The sequence below is a fragment of the Telopea speciosissima genome, chromosome 9 (assembly GCF_018873765.1).
Source record: "Telopea speciosissima isolate NSW1024214 ecotype Mountain lineage chromosome 9, Tspe_v1, whole genome shotgun sequence".
In the NCBI taxonomy this organism is placed as follows: domain Eukaryota; kingdom Viridiplantae; phylum Streptophyta; class Magnoliopsida; order Proteales; family Proteaceae; genus Telopea; species Telopea speciosissima.
In genome coordinates, this window is record NC_057924.1 from 9,919,291 (window position 1) to 9,941,022 (window position 21,732).

A 21,732-nucleotide genomic window follows, 5' to 3' on the forward strand; every position below is an offset into this window, starting at 1 on the left:
TTCACAAAAAAAAAAAATGTTTTACTTTATATTATCAACATTATGCTAGGGAGTTCAATTTTTTTTTGGTAATGATGCTAGGGAGTTTGATTGGGATTCAAATTTTGTGAACATAATGTCCATATTATCGTCTAACTATTTAATCAAGATGCCAAGCCCGCCCACCGCTTCAAATGGTTATACCCAAGCCTAAGTGGGGCTGCAGCTCTGCATGTTCAGCCCAAATCTAATCAGACCCCTTGAGATTGTTTATCAGACGACGCCCATGGGCTGGAATGTAAGAATGTTAGACAATCTCCAGGCCCAGTAATGGTAGACCTAAAATATTGCCTAGGACCATTGTTTGAGGTATTGGATCGGATCTGCCGATATTGGTCGGATCAAATCGGTATCGATCGAGGTCGATCTCGAGATTTGACCGATACAATAAGGTTTGACTGGACCATTGATTGGATCGCCCGACTCAATTGGATCGGCCGATCCAGCTGAATATTTTTTTTTATTTTTTCAAAGTTTTTAAGTTTTTTGTTTTTTGTTTTTTATAGTATCTTGACCGATACTGACCGATACCAACCGATTTTGACCGATCCAATCCAAATAATATCGGTCAATCCAATCCCGAGATCACAACACCCACCAACTCTGGCCGATACATGATCCGATCCATAAAAAAACGATTTTGGGGGTTTTTGGACTGATCTAATCTCGATCCGGAAAGGTTTCGACCATGACCGATCCCAAGTCCGATACCTGGATTTTGAACCTTGCCTAGGACCATAAGTCAGAACTACTATTGGACGGTCCCACCAAAAGATTTTTTTTTTTTAATGTTTTATCTGGCGATAAACCTCCTCTTCTCGGATCATTGTGATCCTCTCATATCTTTCTGCTCTAAAACCTGCAACTTCAACCCATAATCATCATCATCCCTGAAGAAAGAAAAGTAAGCATGCTTTCACTGAAACCTAGCAAGAATCATTTAAGATCCCCATTTCAGTTCCATGTTTCAAAGCTTCAAAGACAGGCTCAGACACTTCATCAAGGTATCGATTAATCAAATTACTTGCTCTTTTCTTTTTGAGTTACTTTGATGGTTACTAATGTTAAAACTTTAATGGTGGAATCTGTCATTCTGTAGCAAGAAAAGTTGTTGCAAGGAAGCTTACTGTGATAGGGTGTCAAGGAGAAGCTAATAAGAAGGAAAGGCGGAGTTTCTTGAGCCTTGAAGAAGCTGGTTTAGTGGAAATTTCTGGTCTGGGAACTCACGAACGCTTCCTATGTCGATTAACGGTAATGCCAAACGAACCCTATATATCGATTACTACATTTCATTCTCAATTTCCTGTTTTTTTTTTTACTTCTGCTTGCATATTCTTCTGTTAATTTGTGAAACATTGTGACTCTGCTTAATCATAACTGAAAAGGGCAAAAAAGAGAGGTGGAAGAAATGGAATCGGACATGGAATTACAAAATCAAACTCGGTGACAACCTGGATAAGTTGAACTAGATTAGGGAACTCGGGCGGGTTTTGCTGACATTGACCATTGTTACTTTGTTGGTAAACTGTGTGAGTTTGGTATTTACCACGTGGCACACAGTTGGAGGCACCAGACAGGATTGAGTCATGTTGCCTCTCCCCACCAAAAAGGGTTGGAGTGCTTGTTGTAAACCCTCCACTTGGAGTGGTACAACTCAGACCGGCCCAACTCCTGCTCTTATTTGAAGTAGGGGTGTGAACTCGTCGGGCTTAGTCAAGTTTAATCGGTGCCCACCAATCTAAGGCTCTTGCACTGTTTTTGTCTATTTAGGTAATCGGGGCCTCATAGGCCAGGGCATGGTCATGTTTCTATTTGGCCGATCGATTTTCGATCCATAATCAAGCACAAGGTAATTGGGCTAATCGGAATTTGAATGGGCCTATTGACTAATCCGGCTATTAAAGGTCCTTAAAGAGGCTATAATTGGTTTAAATAGGCTTAATTGGGTTTTAAACAGTTGTTTATCGGTCGGTTACAATATTCAGTCAGGTCTGGTCGGGCCACTACACCATGCATCAGGACTGTTCGATTATTAACCGGTTAGTGCTTGAGCCTGACACATTTAGTAATCAATCAAACCGATCTCGGGCTTCAACCAATCGATTCAAATCGGGCCTACCAGTTTGGGCCTACTTTCGATACTCCTAACTCATGTAAATATGGCTCTTACGTTTTCATTCACGTATTCTTCAATTACCTCACAGTCCTAAGTTTTATTTTAAAAAGAGGGGCAAAAATGCTACTTGGTCGCAAGACCCCTACGCCTATACATAGGGGGTGCAAAATGACTGTCCGGCCCCCATGGAACGGCGGAAATCCCATCCCGTGATGCTTGTGTGCATGTTCCCATTGCCCCCCATTCCCAGAGACCATATAACCAGGTAGCGTTCTCTTGCCCAAAAAACAAAGGGGAGGAGGGAAAGTTCTCTAAGCCGATGGTGTAGGATATGCTAGCACTTCAATGCCGATGCCTCTCCCCTTCACATGAGATGACCTTGCCGTTCTCCCATGACACTTCATAGGTATGTTTCTCTATGCTCTTGCTCATAGAACCTTCTCCAAACATATATATATTTTTCAATCCTTTCTTGAGGCGTCATATTTCATATTTTTGGAATTTTACAAAAACCTATACAACCTGGTCTGAATTTTCTTTACTGCTTGCAAATGTATCATCAAATACTATACTTTTTAGGTTTTACAAGTAGGATCATGTCTGAGTTCACAACCATAACACTAGCTTGGCCCAACCTCAGGGTGTGGGCTTCTAAACCCAGAAGCTAAAACTCAACCCAGCCTAGTTAAAATTGGTTGGGCTTGATTGGGTTCAAGTAGTTGTAGTAGCCCAAGTCTTGACTTGAGTGGAAGGTAAGATTACAACATAATAAACGGGGCAGTCCCCCTAGACAGCCTCGTCATTAGAAGCCCTTAATGATGGCTTAGCAGACCTATTTTTTTGCCACATGGCAAGTTGTATGCGGCTGAAATTTGGTGGATCAATAAAACCAATGTCCCTTGCTCATGTGTCAAGTTGTTAAACCAAATGAAATTGGTCACATGGTGAAATATACTATTGAAAAATTAAAAACTACCCAAAAGGTACACACATGTCAAAAAAGTGCATGGGCATACATGAAGACAAATGATTGTACAAATAGGTGTGTCAACCAAGAAAGAGTCACAGTCAAGGTTCTAAGTATCGGTATCGTATCGCCTGTATCGGGTGATATATACCGATTTTGCTGGTCATCAATATTGATACCGTGTCGATACCGTACCGGTAGCACGATACAAACAAGGGGTAAAATGGTCAAAAAACTTATTTTTTAAGGAAATAAAGGGGTAATTTTGTCCGATACAGCCAATGCAAACATATTGATTTTGTGTGTTGCCGATACCTGTTCCGATACCGTGCACTAAAACCATGGTCATAGTCATTATTCAAGGTATCGGTGCCCTATCTGTCTATGTAAATTGGTACCACCAGCACCCGACACCAATATCATAGTGGTGGTATTGGTACATGGGAAGGTCAAATAGTTTAAAAAGACCAAAGTATCTATTAAAACAAGCACCATGAAACACGAATAGGAAATAAAAACAAAGCAAACAAATATGACACAGAGATTTAACGTGGTTCACACACCAATATGATGAGCTATGTCTACAAGCAAAATTGAAGATGATTCATGATGTAAAATGGAAGAAGATTACAAGTAGAGATGTTTCAAGAACTCTCACTCAAATACCCTAACTCAGAAAATTCTCAAATCTCAGTTGTGTCACTTGCTTACACAAGAAGACACGAAAATATATAAATACTCCTTTTAAGTCTGGTTGATCCATCAGGTCGGGTTGTATCTATCGGTCCAAGCTCTCCGCTACCATCACAGATCTCAGAAAAGAAAAAAAAAAAAAAAAAAAAAAAAAAAAAAAAAAATCCCATTCGAACCACCATAAAAAATGTCAGAGCAGATAAATCTTCAAAATGGGTACAAGAATATCAGACACACATAACAGTATCATTATTTTGAAGGGCAAAATAGTCCCACACAGCCTAATACGGCTGATCAGTATTAGTATCAATATGAACCGATACCAATAAAATAGACCATAATTCATGGTTGACCCAAACCATGAATCTTTTTTTTTTTTTTTAAACCATATTATATACCTATGTTAAAATAAAAAAATTTGGTAAAGATGTTAAAAATGGACATATCTTAATTGGAAAGGTGTACCTCTATTAATATTCTTTTTTACTATTAATCTCAGATATATAAATTAAAAGTGGATCCTCATATGATCGAATAATAGTTAGTTAGTCTATGTCTGCCTTTTATTTCTGGTTCAATATGGATCTGATACGGATCAATTAAGTCTTTTCCATTGATAGGTCCAAATCTGATTCTTGAACAGTCATATTTTATTTTATAGTGATGTTTGGGGTGGAGAATGAGAGCCAAAGTGGATCAATTGGAATTCATGAATTGTACTTATCATCAACAACGTAAAGAGTAAGGAAGAAGAATGGATGGAGCCCACAAATGAGAGTTTGGTCCGGATTCCGTTTGTTTCGGTGGAAATAGTGGAACCCAATCCAATTGGGAATTGGCAACAAGGAGTGTTCCTCTTAACCCCTCAGATCAGATCTACTCTGTTTACTGTTCCACAATTCCCACAAGAAAAACAAACCCTAAGGTATCCGATGCATTGAAAAGGAGAAAAGTGGGTCTATAGTCTAATTGGATCATCTTCTGATTCAATGAATTATAAATAAATTCTTGAAGTAGAGAAAGGAAGGAAGGATGTGGTCCATAGGGCTGTAAACGGATCGGATTCGGTTCGGATAGTGCTATATTTACATCCGCATCCGATTAGCTATCGGACGGATTCGGATAGTACTAAACGGATACGGACACGGATACGGATCGAATATTTTATCCGTTTACATGTAAATATAGCTTTTCGGATAACTATAGCCTATCCGTATCCGCATCCGTTTAGCTTTCAAACGGATTCGGATAGTGCTAAATGGATACGAAAATGGATTTCGGCTATTCATTTACACCCCTAGATGTGGAATGTGTTTATTGTTTAAGGCTTAACAGCAAGGCCAAGGGTTATGGGTGTCAAATGGTTTGATTTGGTTTGGTTTTGATTGGTTCGAAACAGTTTTTTTGCATGCATTGGCCCAAAACAAAGTCGAATCGTTAAAGTGAGATTCGACTTCAGTCAGGTTCAGTTTTGGGTTTTTATTGATTTTGGCTTAACGGGTTTTTATCGATCTATTGAATTCAGTCTGATTGCTTTCTGTTTCAAAACCCAAACCGAAGCCGAAATGGTAAGCGTTTGGTTCGTTCTTTGTGTTGGTGTGATCGGTCCGACCGATTTGGACTGGAATCTTACCCCTACCATAGGCCATTGTTAGCATAAGTAGTCATCCTCTCATGTTGTTTCCCTTGCATGGATCAAAGTGCATAATTGGGATTACCTTTACCCTGACAACATCATTATGAACACTTCATGGGCTTAGATAGAAAGGACTAGAGAGGGGAAAGATTAGAACAAAAACTAAAAGAAAAGAAAGAAAGAGTTCACTGTTATAGCAGAAAACATCATTTCATGCCTGGAATTATGGTCCCTGTTTAGAAAGTTGAAATAGAACAGAGAAAGAAACAAAAGAGAAAAAATCCAATGCATAAATGCCCATTAATCTGTATTTTCCAAGTGATTCTAATCTTTTTCATACAAGTAATAATACTAAGTTTTTTGTATGTAGATCTCATCACTAAATCTACTTAGAGTGATATCAGAGCAAGAAGGATTGCCAATTGAAGAACTTAATGCTGGAAGGATCTGTGATTGGTTTCTCAAGGACAAGCTCAAAAGAGAGCAGAATTTGGAGTCGGCAGTTCTTCAATGGGATGAGTCTGAATTCCAGTTATAAGATTGCTTTTGCCTGTTACAAGTTGATTATGCAATATAAGTAGCCATACCTTTATTAGTTTTGGTGTTTAATCCTAATTAACAGGCTATTGCACAAACCCCTAACCAGTAACTGCTCTTTTGATTGAAATTAAATTTATTTTACAAAAGAAGGGGAAAAAACACCTCAAAAAATCCTATTTCCTCTAAGAACATTAGGAGCCATGGCATTCAAAGTTTCAAACCAGTTTGACTATTATTTTCTCCGAAGGTATTAGAATTTAAAATATTGGCCTAGGCCGATTTGGATTCTGATCTGATTGATCCTTTTACTTGATTAGTTTTAATCCTTGCAAGCATTCAGTGTTTCGGGGGAAATAACTCTATAAATCATGCAGTACCTTGATGATTCAATGGGGTTTTAAGGAATTGGTACCCGAATCGGGTCTAGCCAATTTTGATCTGATTTTGTTTCAAAATGGCCGGAATCCATTAGGAATCAGCCAGATTCTGCCTGAATAGTAGAAACCATGTATGGATCACTAGCTTTTGAATAGCAAGAATGTTAAGAATTAATAACACAGCACAACAATGATTACAAAAGAAAAATGAAAGAGAATCACACAAAAGAGAGAGAGAGAAAGAGAATATACAACAATTTACGTGGTTCACCTAAGATGGGCTACATCCACGGTTTAGAAATAAACCAGAACTTCCACTATTCTAATGAAGAAATTACGAAACCCTAACACTCCCACCTCCTTGCAAGATCACTCCTATATAGAGTTTAACACATTACACTATAGAAAAACCCTAATTCTCGAAAGTACAAGACTATCCACCAATATAAATGATTCCCAAAAATTTGGGTCAGGGGCTTCCTCACCGACGAGTAGGACGACGACTGAAGTAGGGGAAAAGTGAATAATACTTCCTGGATTGATGAATTGGTATTAGGTTCGACCAATATTCAAAACAACTGATTCGCCCAATCAGATTCAAATTTTTAAATCCTCAGGCTGGACCATACCATAAGAAGTAAAAAAACAGAGCAAGGGACAAACACAAAAGAAGTCCCTGTAGGGACTCATAAAAAAAGGAAGACCCTATAGGTAGTCTCAATAGTGCCCTGCCTCATACGGGTGATTAGAATAGGGATAGAGGCTGTGGGCACAGTGTGTGGCTGAAGAATTTGTCCGTGCTCTGTTAACCTAGTACGGTTGTACCAGTAGTGGAGGACAATCAAGTATGGAGTATGGACCAGAGGGGATTGAACCAGATTCTCCAATGACCAAATGGATTGCAAGACTATTAATTACTCAACAAACCACCTTCATCTTCTTCCAATCTCCATTAACAAAATCTATTCACTGTGATTCTAACTACTTCACAAGCATTTACTTTTTAGTTAATGATGAACAGTGGATTATCCTTTCCATTTTGCAAAGGGTGTACTGCAAGTACAACAGGAGATTTCTAAGCTAAAACTTTAATCAGTTCATTGGAAAATACTATTTGATTTGTGTTTTGGGCAGATTACATCTTATCTGTGATTAGACAAAAAGGGTTGAGCATTGAGAAGTGCGTTAATCACCATCCACTGAGGCTTTAAAATTGAAATATTCTGTCCGAGAAGTGTTCAGGAAGCAGCATCTAAGAAGTATTTGTCCCACATTAAGAAAAAGACATCTAAAAAAGGAGAAAGCAATCGATTTCTATAGATAAGGCTTAAATTTATGCACTAGTTTGGGATCAATCTAATCAATACTGATACAAATTGGAGAGAGGAAAGAAGAAGAAAAGGTTATGATATAGAATTGGATTCTAAGACTATAGTTGATCACATGTCACCAGTTTGCTTAGTTTCAGCTGCAAACAGAAATCAGAATGTCCATGTGAAATATATTTTCATGAAATATGACCCAACCACAACAGATTCTGATATTGTTCAGTCATTCCAAATCAAATCTCTCATCAATCTCATAGACCCCACAAAAAAAAAAAAAATCTTACTGTATGAAGGAGAAGGAATTAAAACAATTAACAGCTACTTACAGTTGTGTTAGAATCCAATTTGACTGTTACAACCCCACAGAGAATTGGATTCTAAAACTATAGTCTAATCAGATGTCACCTGTCTGCCTAGTTTCAGCTGCAAACTGAAATGGGAATGTCTATGGTGAAATGTATTTTCATCACACATGACCCAACCCAATCCAATCTCTCATCAAATCTTCATAGACGCACAAACAAACAATTTAACTGCAAGAAGGAGAAGGAATTAAAACAATTTAGCAGCTGTTTCAAGTTGTGTTAGAATTGAAATTCTAAATCTTGGGTTGGATTCCAATTTGACTGTTATAACTCCATAGAGAATTGGGTTCTAAGACTATACGTTCTGAGATTGTTCACTCATTTCAATCCAATCCAATCTCTTATCAATCCTCTTAGACCCAGAAACAAACATTTTAACTGCATGAAGGAGAAGGAACTAAAACTATTACCAGGTAATTCCAGTTGTGTTAAGACTTGAAATTCTAAGTCTTGGGTTGGAATCCAATTTGACTGTTAGAACCAACTGTATGTCTATAACTTTTTAGGAAATTTCAAAGATGGATGTGGACATATCACAAATGTGAGATAGGGACTCTCAGAGTCTCAGGCTTTTTCAGTTTCAGAGGTGAAGAGAAACAAAACCTGGCCTTCACTGCATATTTCTCTTTCACACTATATTTTAAACTATTCAACATTTCCAACTTTACTTGGTAGGACTGCCATTAATGAGATAATTTTGAAGATTCAAAACCCATTAATAAAACTATAAAACAAAGAACATTCATTAGCTGTTTCCTACCTCTCAACCACTTTGCCGACTTAATCGAGCTCTAGAAATCTTCTTGATCTTCCCTTGTCTTCCCAGTTCCCACGTTGTGGTAAGTGGTTTACCACTTGAAAATAGAAAATTACAAATTGAAATCCACTTGGTTTTCCAAGTCAACAACCCCATCCATCTTTTTTATCTACTCACTCCACTTGCTTTTGCAGTCGCTGCACCACTCTCCATCTGTCGGACATGATTGAATATTCCATGTAGCCTTCTCCCAGTATTTCAAGAATCAAGAATCGGTCGTAATCGATCCTGCTGCGGACCAATCTGACACGGTTGATTCACACCCAAAAATCCTAGAATTGTTGTGTTTTTAGATTTGATCACCGATTCTAGAGTTCTTGAGATCAGTATAGGAATTGGCAGGGACCGATTCAGTTCCCAATTTCTTTTGCTTGATGGGGTCTGTTTTGTCTTTTAGAGATTTTAGAGTCATTGTTCCAAAGTCTTTGATTTTAGGGTTTTCGAAGTTGAATTGCGGACATTTAGATCTCAAGGGTTGATTCTAGGGTTTTTGGAACAATAAAAAACAATAGGGGCTGGTTCAACCCCAATTACTAGTTTAAAATCCTTGGTCCAATCTCTAGACGTCATCAATTTTGGGTATTAGCCTCAATTCAAGGATTAAAAACCCCGAATTGGGTTTAAAATTGGTCTCAATCGATTCTAAGCTGATCGATCGAGATCAATGAACAATCGGTCAATCCAAACCAGTCAAATTTGGGATTGACCCTAATGAAATCTGATTTCGACTCTAATCGATCAATCCAATCGACTCCATTTTGAAATCAATGCCTCAATTTGATTTCTTAATAATTTTAGGAAAAAGGAGTGTAACCTTGTGGTAGACATAGCTAATGCCTTTTTTTGTGTAGTGTGCATTATTTGTTGATAGGACAAACTGATAAGAACGGTAAATGAACTCCTTGATTTCAGGCTTCAGAACAAGACGATGGTCATCGACACCCTTCAAGTCAGTAGGCATCCAGTACTAAAGGGGTTGCAAATCCTTGTTTTTTCCAATAGGAAGAGTTAAGGCACCTTCCTATCGTGAGGATGCGGGGCAAGAACAAGTCGAAGCAATAATGACGTTGGCTCCATACTGGCTATTAGGTGTATGATTCTGACTCTTTGAATCATGACACGAAAATCCTATCCCTATTGATGGTTCTGTGCACTCCCTTTGGCCTGCACTGGCGCATGGCAACATACAAGCCATAAAATGCATTCCCATATTTTCAATTCTTTGACAAAGTTAAAATCCACGTGTCAACAGTAGGGGGCGAGTGGTGGTGGTGGTGGTGGTGGTTGTGGAAACGTTTGGACAAGCGAGTGGTCCTTTATCTAAAAACATATAAACGAAGGGTAGACTTAAGAGGAAGTCACGAGAATAGGTATCTTTCATTGGTTCGCTACAGGGTAGTTACAGACTTTACAGGTACTTTGAAGGAAGAGCTCGGAATCCATTTCTATTTCCATTTCCATTTCCATTTCCATTTTCACCCCTATAAAAAAATAAATACATATATATTATAATTAAAAATTAAAAAAAGACCTTCGGAGTTGGAACTTGGAAGGAGAAAGCGGGAACCACATCGACGGACGTGAAACTGACGTCTCAATTACAGTGAATTTCTTATTTTAAGATCCGAGCTGTCTACTCTCTGTCTCGTCCTCCCTCGCGCAACAGAGTAAAGTTGCCACCGCCGTTTGCCCAATCAAAACTATAGCGAAAGCGGTGGATAGATAGAGATCGAGACTCGAGAGGCTCAAAAGGCGGAGTTGTGTAATCTTTTTTTCTGTCCTGAGAAGTTCTTCACGTTTCTTGGCGAAATCCGGTCGCCAGAGGTGTGAGTGAGAGTCACCTGTTGATGGACTAACACAGGCTTAGTAGTGAAGTGAATCAGAATCAAACTCAGGCATAAAAGGATGGCTATTGCTGAAGAGAATTCTCATTCAGACGGCAACGTTTGGAGTCTCTGTCGAATGCCGTTTTGGCAAGCAGGAAATGCTTCTTCTTCATCTGCTTCGCAGAACCTTCACCAGCAGAATCACAACCAGCAACATCTCGATGGATCTAATAATCATACTTCAAGCACCGTTTCATCAGTTGCTAGATCCTTGCTTCCGACGCGGCGTAGACTTCGTCTTGATCCTCCCAGCAAGCTATACTTCCCTTGTACGTTTAGGCTTCTTTGATTTTCTACTCGTTGACTTGGGTTAATTTTTTCTTTTATTTTTGTTTTCGTTTGGGGTTCTGGTGTAGTGGGTTCGTTGATTTTCGCTGATTTGATCTATTTGCAGAACTGGGTTTTGTTCATTTTTCTGGTATTTGATCTCCGCCGTTTTCATTTTCTATGGAGGGGTTGTCTTCTTAGTTAGCTTAGGGATTTGGGTTTTGTTTATGTTGCCTTTGTTTGTTCAATTTTTTAAGATGCGGTGGTTTTCTTTTCCTTCTTAACTTTGACTTAGTTCCTGCTGACCTTGGAACTATGCTTGTTTGTTTAGTTTGGTTTTTATCTGAATTGATTTCTGCACTTATAACATTCTGGTTCCTTCTTGTTTTCTGGGTTTGCACTCTTTCACAGTTCATTGGAGCGTTTGCTGTACACATTGCAGAAAATCCCGGTCTCTTTATAAAAAATAAATTTCTTTCCTAAAATCAATTTCAAGATAGTTCATTTTGGGCGTTCCATTTGCTTATTTAGTGTCTGATTATTAATTTCCTTTTTACCATTGTTTCTGTTGAAGATGAACCTGGCAAACAAGTCAGAAGCGCGATTAGGATAAAAAACACTAGCAAGTCTCACGTTGCTTTCAAGGTATGGATGTAAACAATCTCTACTCGTTTCCGGACGTTTTTATCCTATTGCTGAAGCAGATAGCTTACAAATCTCAGAAAAAAATATAACCTTTGTGCTTAAAATCCAGAGTATAAGTTCTTATCTTGGTTATTCCTATTTGCTTATAGTCATGTGATGGTTTTACACATGATACATCATGGATGCTGTGTACTGGATTTAGTTTGTTGAAAGTGTTTCAGCTTGTTTTCCCATTCTTGTGTTATTACAATTATCACTGAATTGAAACATCTGATGGGCGATTTCTTTGGGTGCTTTAGTTTCAAACAACTGCACCAAAAAGCTGTTTCATGCGACCTCCGGGGGGTATCCTTGTTCCTGGAGAAAGTCTCATTGCAACTGGTAATAAAATAGCCTCAATGTTGGGTTAATTTGTACTTAGTATTCCTTTTCTGTTTTAATTCTTAAGCATATTTTCTATCTGACTTTGGTTTAAAATTTTAGTGTTCAAGTTTGTGGAGCAACCCGAGAACAATGAGAAACAAGTAGATCAGAAGTCCAAGGTTAAATTTAAGATTGTTAGCCTAAAAGTAAAAGGAGGAATGGATTACGTGCCAGAGCTGGTGAGTGCTTTTTCTATGTTGGATAGTTACTAGTGTATGTTCTGGCTTGTCTCCCCAATTTGGTAGTTCACGCCTAATATGCTATGAGCCTGATCACTTTATATTATTAGTTTTGTCGTATAATTGAGTGAAGGCTCCCTCATACAATAGCTTGCTTTTTTTTATTCTGAGGCAGGTGGGTATGGGTGAATTTGAGTCGGGTCTGCTATTACATGTTACTTGATATGAGGTGCCCTCATTGGGTAAATCATGTACCTCCTATATATATATATATTGTTTATAACCTTTTGGACCCAGTTTTCCTTCAGCCACTGTCAAGGAGAATTCCTTGATGTGGGATTCAGATGCGCGTGGGAGGTATTGGAAGGGTATTTTGGGATACTAAAACCCTATAGGGGTTTGTGAACCCTAGGATGGTATGGTGAACCTTCCAGCTCGGTGGAGAAACTCTGTCCTAACCTATTTATATTCACTTTTGTTTCTGATGTATCCTATATTCCTAAGGTATCTAATTTTGTCAATATTTTTCAGAATATTAAGCCTTTTTTAGTATATCTCACAGTAGTCTGCTTGTGTCAAACTATCCTAAATTTTCACTTCTAATATTGCTTGCAATATCAATAGACATTCATAAGAAGACAGTATATTTTGGAACTAGGCAATCTCCACACCAAGATGTCCCATGTTGAGAATTCACATGAATAACAGATCTGAACGAACTGTCTGTCTAAATAGTCTAGTTTAGCTGTATAAGTCTCAATCTCCATTCTGGCCTGGCTTTGATATTCATATTTAGGATGTTACTGGGATTCCATCCGATTTAGTATTGGAGTCAATTTTTTTTTTCCTTTGTAATATTTTTTGGGCAGTTGGGATTATAGGTTCATTGAAACTCCTGAGTTCATAATAGTAACTATTGAGATAATTATCAAATTATCATATTCAGTGTGCACTTTATTTGAAAATATGAGTACTTGCCCCTTCTGATTTTTTTGTGACTACCACTATCAAATTCTTAGTAAGGTATTTTTTTTACCATATCATTCTGGATTCCCCGGAAAAAAAAAAAAAAAAGGGTTCCGGTGCCTGATGGAAATTTGTTATTTGACATTTTTCTGATGCAGTTCGATGAGCAGAAAGATCAAGTAGCAGTTGAACAGATTCTGAGGGTTGAATTCTTAGATGCGGAGCGTCCTAGCCCGGTAGGAAGGATCACAGTACTGTGTGTGTGTGTGTACTGGGTGTGCACGCCTGCATGTACATATATGTCCATAATTTACTATTTTTTATTGCCTATAATTATAAAATGATTTGTTTTAAGGCGATGGAGAAACTCAAGCGACAGTTGGCCGAGGCTGAGGCTGCACTGGAAGCACGAAAGAAACCTCCAGAGGACGCAGGCCCAAAACTTGTTGGGGAAGGGCTTGTTATTGATGAATGGGTAAATTAGTTCTGTTAAGGTTTTCTTCCATTGTATGGTCATTCTTTTAGTTTATTAGACTTATGTTTTCCTCTGTTGTCTTTTGTAGAAAGAACGAAGGGAAAGATACCTGGCACGGCAACAGGTTGAAGGTTCTGATTCAGTATAAAGTGCAAACTGCTTTTGTTGTAAGCGCTTCTCTACTTGGAATGAATCATTATGTACTGTGGAGGAAAAATGTCAATTTCAACCCCTTTTGTGTAAGGGTTTATCATGTACGGGGATTTATCTACAGGTTCAGCTAGAAATAAAATGTGAGGGGAATCTAATGGAGTTTACTATACTTGAATCTGCGCCAATGGAGTACTCCCCCCCACCCCCCCCCCCTCTTCAGAAAAAAAAAATGTGTGCCCTATATCCGCCTTGTAGATAATGGGATTTTTGCTTCTTGCGGAAATATGTTTGTTTTCTATGGCAAGTGAATTATTGGTTAGAATTGTTTTTTATTTAGTTGTTCTGGATGTAAATTTTGCTTTGATGTATCGACGGACACATTGTCTTTGTATTCCATTTACTTTTACTTTGAGTTCTGTTCTGATGCATCATAATGTGCTCTCTCCCTGATAGTGCTTGTTGCTTTTTATTTGGAAGGAAATGTCTTTAAGTTTTGGATCTTGTGGATGAACCATGATGGCTTATCTGATTATTTGAAAACAGTGTGGGTTAGGTTGAGGTAGTTTAACTAAACAAGAGTGCTGACATTGTTTGGAAGATAATGATCTTAAAATAGTGCAAACCTGAATTTCTTTCCAACCCCAAGTAGTTGGGTTGAAGGGTAGTTGAGTTAGGACATGAAACATCTGCTAACTGCTACTCTACGAATATTGTTGTTTGTTGTTGGGAGAAGATCTCTGCGTGTGGGGTTTATGGTTTTTTTTTTGAAAATGTTGTATTAGAGTAGTGATGTTCCTGGTATGATGCAGAGAGCACTTGGGTTATGATGTTGAGAGGGTTCTCTCTTGTTTAGAGGTTATGCTGGATCTTGTGGGTTCCTCTTTGGATTAGTGGAGAGGCTATTGGGAGATCCAGGTGATCTGTTTTTCATTGTTAATTTTTTTGATTGAACCTATTCTGTACTGGTGGGTGATTAATGCTAGAATAGTAAATGTATTCCCTGAGCTCTTAATTCGTAGATGCGCACTCCCAAAGACACAAATCACATTCACCAGAATTCTCAAAACACCTACAAGAAGTCATATATCACATAGTAGAGAAAAGGGGGTGGGGGAGATTAATATAAAGCTAAAAAAAATACTGAACGAGTTGGAGTGGTAGGGAATTTAGAGGGTGGTGTCTAATCTTCTTTTCCGATGCAGGTATACTGTATGCCTTTATTCTATTTTCTTTCCTTCTTTTTTCTCTGTTTGGGCAAGCACGACCATTACCAAGTGAGCAACAGCTTGTTACAGGCTGTATCTGTGGGATCCTTTTATTTATTTAAAGGGAGAGGGTTCTCTGAACAAGCGGCACGGAGGAGCGCATCAATGAGGTCCGAGAAAATGGTATTGTACATTGGAGGGTAGAGTGAGGTCATCTCATGTGAGAAAGATGGACACAAGGGTGCTAGTATATCCTATCCTGCGGCTCAGAGAACCTTTGCTCTCTTGTTTAAATTTTGAAATGACTTCAGACTGAGCAACAACCTAAAGGGCTAGAACCATGGTTTTAGGTTTCCCATTGGTGGTACGGCCGATATTGCTTTGGTGGTATTGAAACCGGGGAAGGCAAAATAGAGAGAAAAAAATAACCCGTAGGAATCAAGTTTGATATATCAATTTCTTCAAAATTAGTTTGAGTAGCAGTGTTTTTGGCCTTTGGCCTCCAGAAAACTGTTAGCATCTTTCTAGGTGTAACATGATAAAATTTTTCTATAATTTATCATCATTACATACATTGAAATGCTTTCCTTCTTCCTTTACCCAGTTTCTTTGTATTTTTCTTTTCTGCTTTTCTGTTGCCTTCGTTGCAAGATCAAGTTTCATATGTACAAATACATCAATCAAACAAATTATATAAGCAAGGGAACTAAACGTTTACTCCACACCAATTTTAAGTCCTTTTATTATTATTGTTTCTTGGAGTATCTAGTTTTTTTTTTTTATTATTAATTATTTGTCAATAAGGAACACAATAAGTTAAAAACAAAATTAAAAGGTTAATGGGAGTATGTTTTCTGCATGGGACGTAGGGGTCATGCCCATGCACAACAGAGGCCGGAATGACCGTCATGCCTTCATATATGATGGAAATTCTACCCCCCCTTTTGTGCCACTGCGTGCGCTCTCATTGGCTGGTGCGCACGACGTTGCCCTTGCATCCCACCCAAAATATAGTGCCCAAGATTAATATATGAGAAATAAAAGTTGCTTAGCCTTTTTTTCCCTTACCATTAAATATATTATGGGATTCGTTAAGGATTAAAAAGAGGGAAAATGTTCCATTGGCATGCAATACTAAAATTTGAAGGAAAGGTTTTTTTTCTTCTCAAAATATAGGAGATTATTTTACCAAAGTAGTGATGGTACCTTGATCATTGGTACCCTAAGCACCCATGGAGGATTATGCCTCCATCATGTGGTTGGATACTTGGATCCTTTCCAAATATAATTATGTTCAAATGTGCTTATTAGTCATACCCAACTATAAAAATGCTAAAAGACAGAAAAATATTAAAAATAAAACTTATAAATAATAATTACTTTTTATCAAACATTTTACGACAAAAACAAATGTCGCTTTAGGGATGGGGCTGGTAATAAAACAAAACATATCTAGATTAGGAACTTGTAAGTATTTCCATCAGTCATGTCTTTTCTTTAATCTTTGTTCATTAAGGGTATAGAATTTTTATCTATGAACCTACTAATGATATTATCAAACTTTAAGAATAAATAAATAATTTTAAAAAAAATAAAAATTGGTCACTTGATTTAAAACTGATGAAGAAGATGAGCAATTTTTATGAGAATTTTTTAAATGAAATAATGATTTGATGAACTCTTATAATTTAAAGGTGTATGTAGTTGATAGGGAACAAAAGGTTAATGTGAAAAGAACTCATACTTGGTTCTAAAATTTACATAGAGTCTTGGTTTATCAATGCTAAACGATTTAAACAAGCTCATCTCAAAGAAGACCTTTTTTTTTTAACAAGAGAAAATAAATACAAATTAAAGCAAAGATAAAATATTTGTTACAGAACAATGCCTTATTCTCTCTCCCCTCTTGTCCAGTACTCTCCTTAACCCTATAATATTATTAAGGGCAAAAGAACTCTGTTCACGAGTGTGGCCTATATCAGCACTCCCATGAGTCTATCTCTCTCTTCTCCATATGAAAAGACAGCTCCACCCCCTTGTTTTAAGAAGGAGAGAGCTAGACACATGAGAATGCTGGCATAGGCCACACTCCTGAACAGAAAACTGCTTCCCTATTGTCAAATATTGCTTGTGGAACATCTTTATTGACTTGTTTACAAAAAAAAAAAAAATCCTTATTGAGTCTCTCTCCCTTCCTACCCCTACTTTGTCTCTAAATCTCTCACAGTCAATGTCCAAAATTATAAATTCGCTTATTAAAGATATTAAGATTAACTTAAAGTGTGTATCAGTAGATCTCTCTATTTTTATCATATTTCTATCTACAATCTCTCTTTAATATCTCTCCCTTTCACTCTCACATCCTTCTCCTTCACTTTCACATTTCTTTCCATTATGCTTTTTTCTCCTAAAAAATTCTTCCTCTTCTTGCATCACTTTAATATGAAAAGGCCATAACAAGAACAAATCCTATAATCTCCCTCCCTCTCTCCAACAAATATCAGCAGGTAAGATTTCTCTTTTCTTTTGGATAGTTTAATATCAACTTAACTTCCTAACCTAATAGATTTCCATTTTTGTCCCCTGTTTTTTTTTTTTAGCTTAAAAGAGTCTTGACTTGTAATCTTCACACACCCTTTTTTAGTTATAGAGATCTACTTAGATAGAGAGAGTGGATCACAATCAATATTTTTCTTATCTATCTTTCTTTATGTTTATCTTCTTAATGGCCCATAATACCATTAAAATAAAAAGAATCAAACTAGTTTAGGTTTAAAGAAGAATGTTACAAAATTTAAGTCTAGAGACATGGGCTTTTGAAAAAAACTCTCCACAGCTAAGCCTTAATGCATGTTGTGCTGTACTCATCTGTCACTTATGGTGTAAAGTAGACATTACTTAAGGTTGATAAACAGTTCTTCACTCCCCTAATTACAAAATAAAAAAATGAAAAAGGAAAAGAACAAAGGATGTAGACAACTTGAAAGCAAAAGAAAACCAAATAAAAACAAGTTAGGTGAAGATTAGGTGATAAGAAGGATCATGTTCATTTATATTTCATATTCATATATAGTTTAAGATTTAATTTAGATTCCCTTATTAGTTTATGTGGTGGTAGTGAAGCTTTTTTAGTTGCATGAACCAATTAATTAAGATCTTGTCTCCTATAAGTATGAAAATACTCAAATGGCATGGATAGTTCTGATCATGATCTTTACAGCCACTAACCTCTTAAAAGGTAGGCCTATGGTGTATAGAGATAATCCAAAAGAAAGCTACCCACATTCATAAAAGGCTATATTAGGTACTAGAGGAAAAAGGAGGTACTAGTTTTAGTAGATGGACCTCAATTTGCTTAGGTTTTTCTCTCATATGTATACGTTTAATGGACACAAATTTTCATTATCAATGGATCTTAATGCCTACATTAGTCTATGGACCGGGTGGGTGATGGAAAAATCCCCTCACCATAGGCATCTAAACCTTTTGATTGAACTCATGGGGGGTAGTTTTGACTATAAACAATAGGGTGTGAGAGTTAATGATGAACCCAAAATCCAATCATAAAATCACATCACCACTAGACGTGTCAAGGAAAACTTTGTCCTTAGTTTATCTACTTGATTTGGGTGGTTCCATTTTAGTGAGCTACATATGGATGTATCCTAAGATGATTTGTTAAGAGTGAAGAAAGCTAAAGCAGAAAGGCCAATGATGGTTCAATGGCTATATTGCGGAGAAGCCCATTGCTATGGGGAGGTCTTGGGGTTCAAGTCTCTTGGTTCACATCTTCCCCCCAAGTCCATTATCAATTGAGTATTAGGCATTCAACTATCTCGCTAGGGATGTATTGTAGCCTGAGACTGATCCAACAGATTATTAAACATATTAGGTTCAAGCACTGACTTATTAATAATAGGGCGTTCTTAGACCTAAGTGTAAGGTAATGGCTTGACGGTTGCTCGGCGGAATAAATTGATCGATTGATAATCGACCATTTATAGACCAATTAGTCTGTTTAAGCTCACTTAGCCCGATAATAGCCCATTGATGACCTGTTTAAAGAGCTCATTTAGCCCGATAATAGGCCGTTGATGACCCATTTAAAGACGAATTATACAAACATGTCCATGCCCTTGTCTACAAAGCCCAACTACCTAAGCGGACGAAAAACAATGCTAGATCTTAAATGGATAAAAACCAATTATGCCCGATCGAAACAAACAGGCCTGACCAGTTGACACCTGCCCTGATCGATCCCAATTTAATTCGGGCTGTACCAGGGATCCGACAGCTGCTTCCTAAACTCATGCTTTGCTCTATTCAGCTGCACTTTAACTAAGCCAATGTTTTCGTTCGACATTGTCTCATAGTACAACGAAGAATTGTGATTCAGTATCTCCCGCCTAAGAGGAAACTCCGTGTTGAACATGGGGGCCAGTATCTCTCAGTTTGTATGTATTGTGGTGTCGTACATGAGCCTTGGGGGATTAATCGGCCAAAAGGCTGGATACCTCCTTTTTCAAAAACAAAAACAAAAATAAAAAAATAAAAAAATTCCATGTCTTAGTGTGTTTATCTCAGGATTTTGATGGATTGGTAACATGGGTGTGTTTATCATAGGATTTTGATGGATTCCAATACAACGGTTCCTAAGCAGTCGTTTCAGTGTTAGCTGGCCTCATCTGATCTAATCACTTCCTACGTTCCTTTAAAGAAAAAACAAGAATGGCCAATAATTGCAGGGACATAATAGTAAAATGAAGGTGAAGACTGACTTATGAATAAACCAATAAAAAAAATAGAAAGATAACATAAAGTATTCCTTATGTGGGGCCCACATTTAGATAATGAACTGTTTGGCTTTGTTTTTTTTTATTGGAAATCATAATCATGGATGAGTCCAAAAGATAGGACATTTGGGTATCAGATAAGATCGTCACTTGCCCACTCCTCTACCCACCATAGATGGGCTGAAGCTGTTTTTTTCTCTTTTTCTTCCAAAACTTCTCTTTAATATCTCCTTTCCTTTTCATTTCTCGCAAAGATTTACATGTAAGCATGGTTCGTAATCTTGGTATTGGGATTGGATCAATTGTTTCGGATCAATATACCTTAGAATCGGGTCAAATTTGGTGTATTTGCCCCTGTTTTTTCATTTAAAAAAATTGTTTTTTTTTTTTAAAAAAAAAATCCTTCTACCCTTGCCCGGTGTATTGGATCAGTCTCGATATCAGCTAATGCCGATACCAATACCGGTATCGATACCAATCTCGATCCATTTCAACCAATATGTACCTATCCAATCCGAGATTACAAACCATGCATGTAAGCCTCCGATTAAATCGGAATCTTCTCTCTCAAGTATTATTGATCCAAAGAAAAGTTTTGCCAAGAAAAACTTTTTGAGTTTTGGCCAATCCTGGGGTTTCTGCTTCCTATAAATAAGGATAGCGGCTGCAATAGTTCTATGATCTTCTCCCCCCAAACAAAGAAATAGCCCAAATAATCTCAAATCGTTACACTTATCTTTAACTAGTCTGCAAGTTTGTTGGTAGAGAAGGGAGAAAGAAAAGATGAATTATCTGAGCAGAGTATGGGTGGCAGCCACCGTTGCGGTGGTGCATAGCCACACCCAGACCCATTCCCCTCAGGGTTTCAAATGGAACACCGGCGTTAGATCCATACAGTTTGGCCGGAAAGAAGGTTCTTCGTTGGGAACTTCTCCCACTACCGGCCGTTCTGCGGCGTCTTTGGATCAACAGATATGGGGAATTTTAAACGGAGAGGAGAGACGGAAACAGGTGGACGAGTCTCTTCAGAAGGTCATGCATCTAAGCTGCTGGGCCCAGAGCTAATTACATCTAAGAAATTAGCTGATCGGGAACAGAGATTTTTGAGGTACCAAAGGTTCTGTTAGTAGAACAATAACTGGTATCTCAGAATTTGAGACAGATTGTGGGGAAATCGATTAAAACTAAAAAAAAAAACCCAAATCTGGTTCAGGTCTCCGTTGGAGATGGTTTCTGTTCTCAAATGTAAATATCTGCAAGAATCAAAGAAAGATGTTCATCTACACTTACTTTGTTTTTCTGTTTCATCTCTCTTTGTCTATGGATGCAACTTGTGGAATTCAGCTTAGACTATTATTGAAATCCAGTTTTAATTTGTGTCTAGATGTGATGAACAACATAAAAGATCATTATTCCTAGTTTCCTATATATGTAGGATTGTAGGGTTAGCAATAGTTTTTGAGTTAAAACTGGTTCTTCCTTATTAGTATTATTATTTATCAAAGGCATATATATCATCACTAACACAGGGAGGTTATGAAGTTGATCTCAAAGAGCAATCAATGGTTGCCAGTTTGGCCTTTTCTCTTGTTTTGAGTTCTGATTGTTAGGATTGTTCGAGACTACTTCTGTCTTCCACATGAAATCTCAATGGACGAGCAACTGAAATCTTCTCTGGCTTCATTGCCGGAGGCACCTCCACACGGGAGCGATCGAGATCAAAGCACATCGGGTTGTCACACCACAGGCCCACAATCTAACTTTAATCTGATATCACTTGTCAAGGACTTGGATAGAGCTCACTTGAAAGCTAGCAAAACTAGCTATCAAAGAGAGGCTGCCAAGTCCGTATAATTCTTTAC

At 37.7% G+C, this 21,732-nt stretch overlaps 2 protein-coding genes across 3 annotated transcripts; both read left to right on the forward strand.

Annotated features, from left to right (window-relative positions):
* Positions 1-891: 891 nt before the first annotated feature.
* On the forward strand, positions 892-18,211 carry LOC122640033. Of its 2 annotated transcripts, XM_043833128.1 has the most exons (5): positions 892-1,043; positions 1,139-1,290; positions 5,822-5,982; positions 16,940-16,950; positions 18,201-18,211. In XM_043833128.1, the coding sequence occupies exons 1-4, from the start codon at positions 950-952 to the stop codon at positions 16,941-16,943; spliced, it is 411 nt and encodes a 136-aa protein (XP_043689063.1). In that variant the 5' UTR covers positions 892-949; the 3' UTR covers positions 16,944-16,950; positions 18,201-18,211. The 2 variants fall into 2 exon arrangements, with proteins under 2 accessions (XP_043689063.1, XP_043689062.1); XM_043833127.1 differs by lacking the exons at positions 16,940-16,950; positions 18,201-18,211 and having other exon boundaries at positions 5,822-6,046.
* LOC122640031 (vesicle-associated protein 4-1-like) lies at positions 10,449-14,080 on the forward strand. Its single transcript, XM_043833126.1, has 7 exons — positions 10,449-11,033; positions 11,606-11,676; positions 11,976-12,057; positions 12,160-12,278; positions 13,403-13,480; positions 13,600-13,719; positions 13,808-14,080. The coding sequence occupies exons 1-7, from the start codon at positions 10,784-10,786 to the stop codon at positions 13,865-13,867; spliced, it is 780 nt and encodes a 259-aa protein (XP_043689061.1). The 5' UTR covers positions 10,449-10,783; the 3' UTR covers positions 13,868-14,080.
* Positions 18,212-21,732: the final 3,521 nt, after the last annotated feature.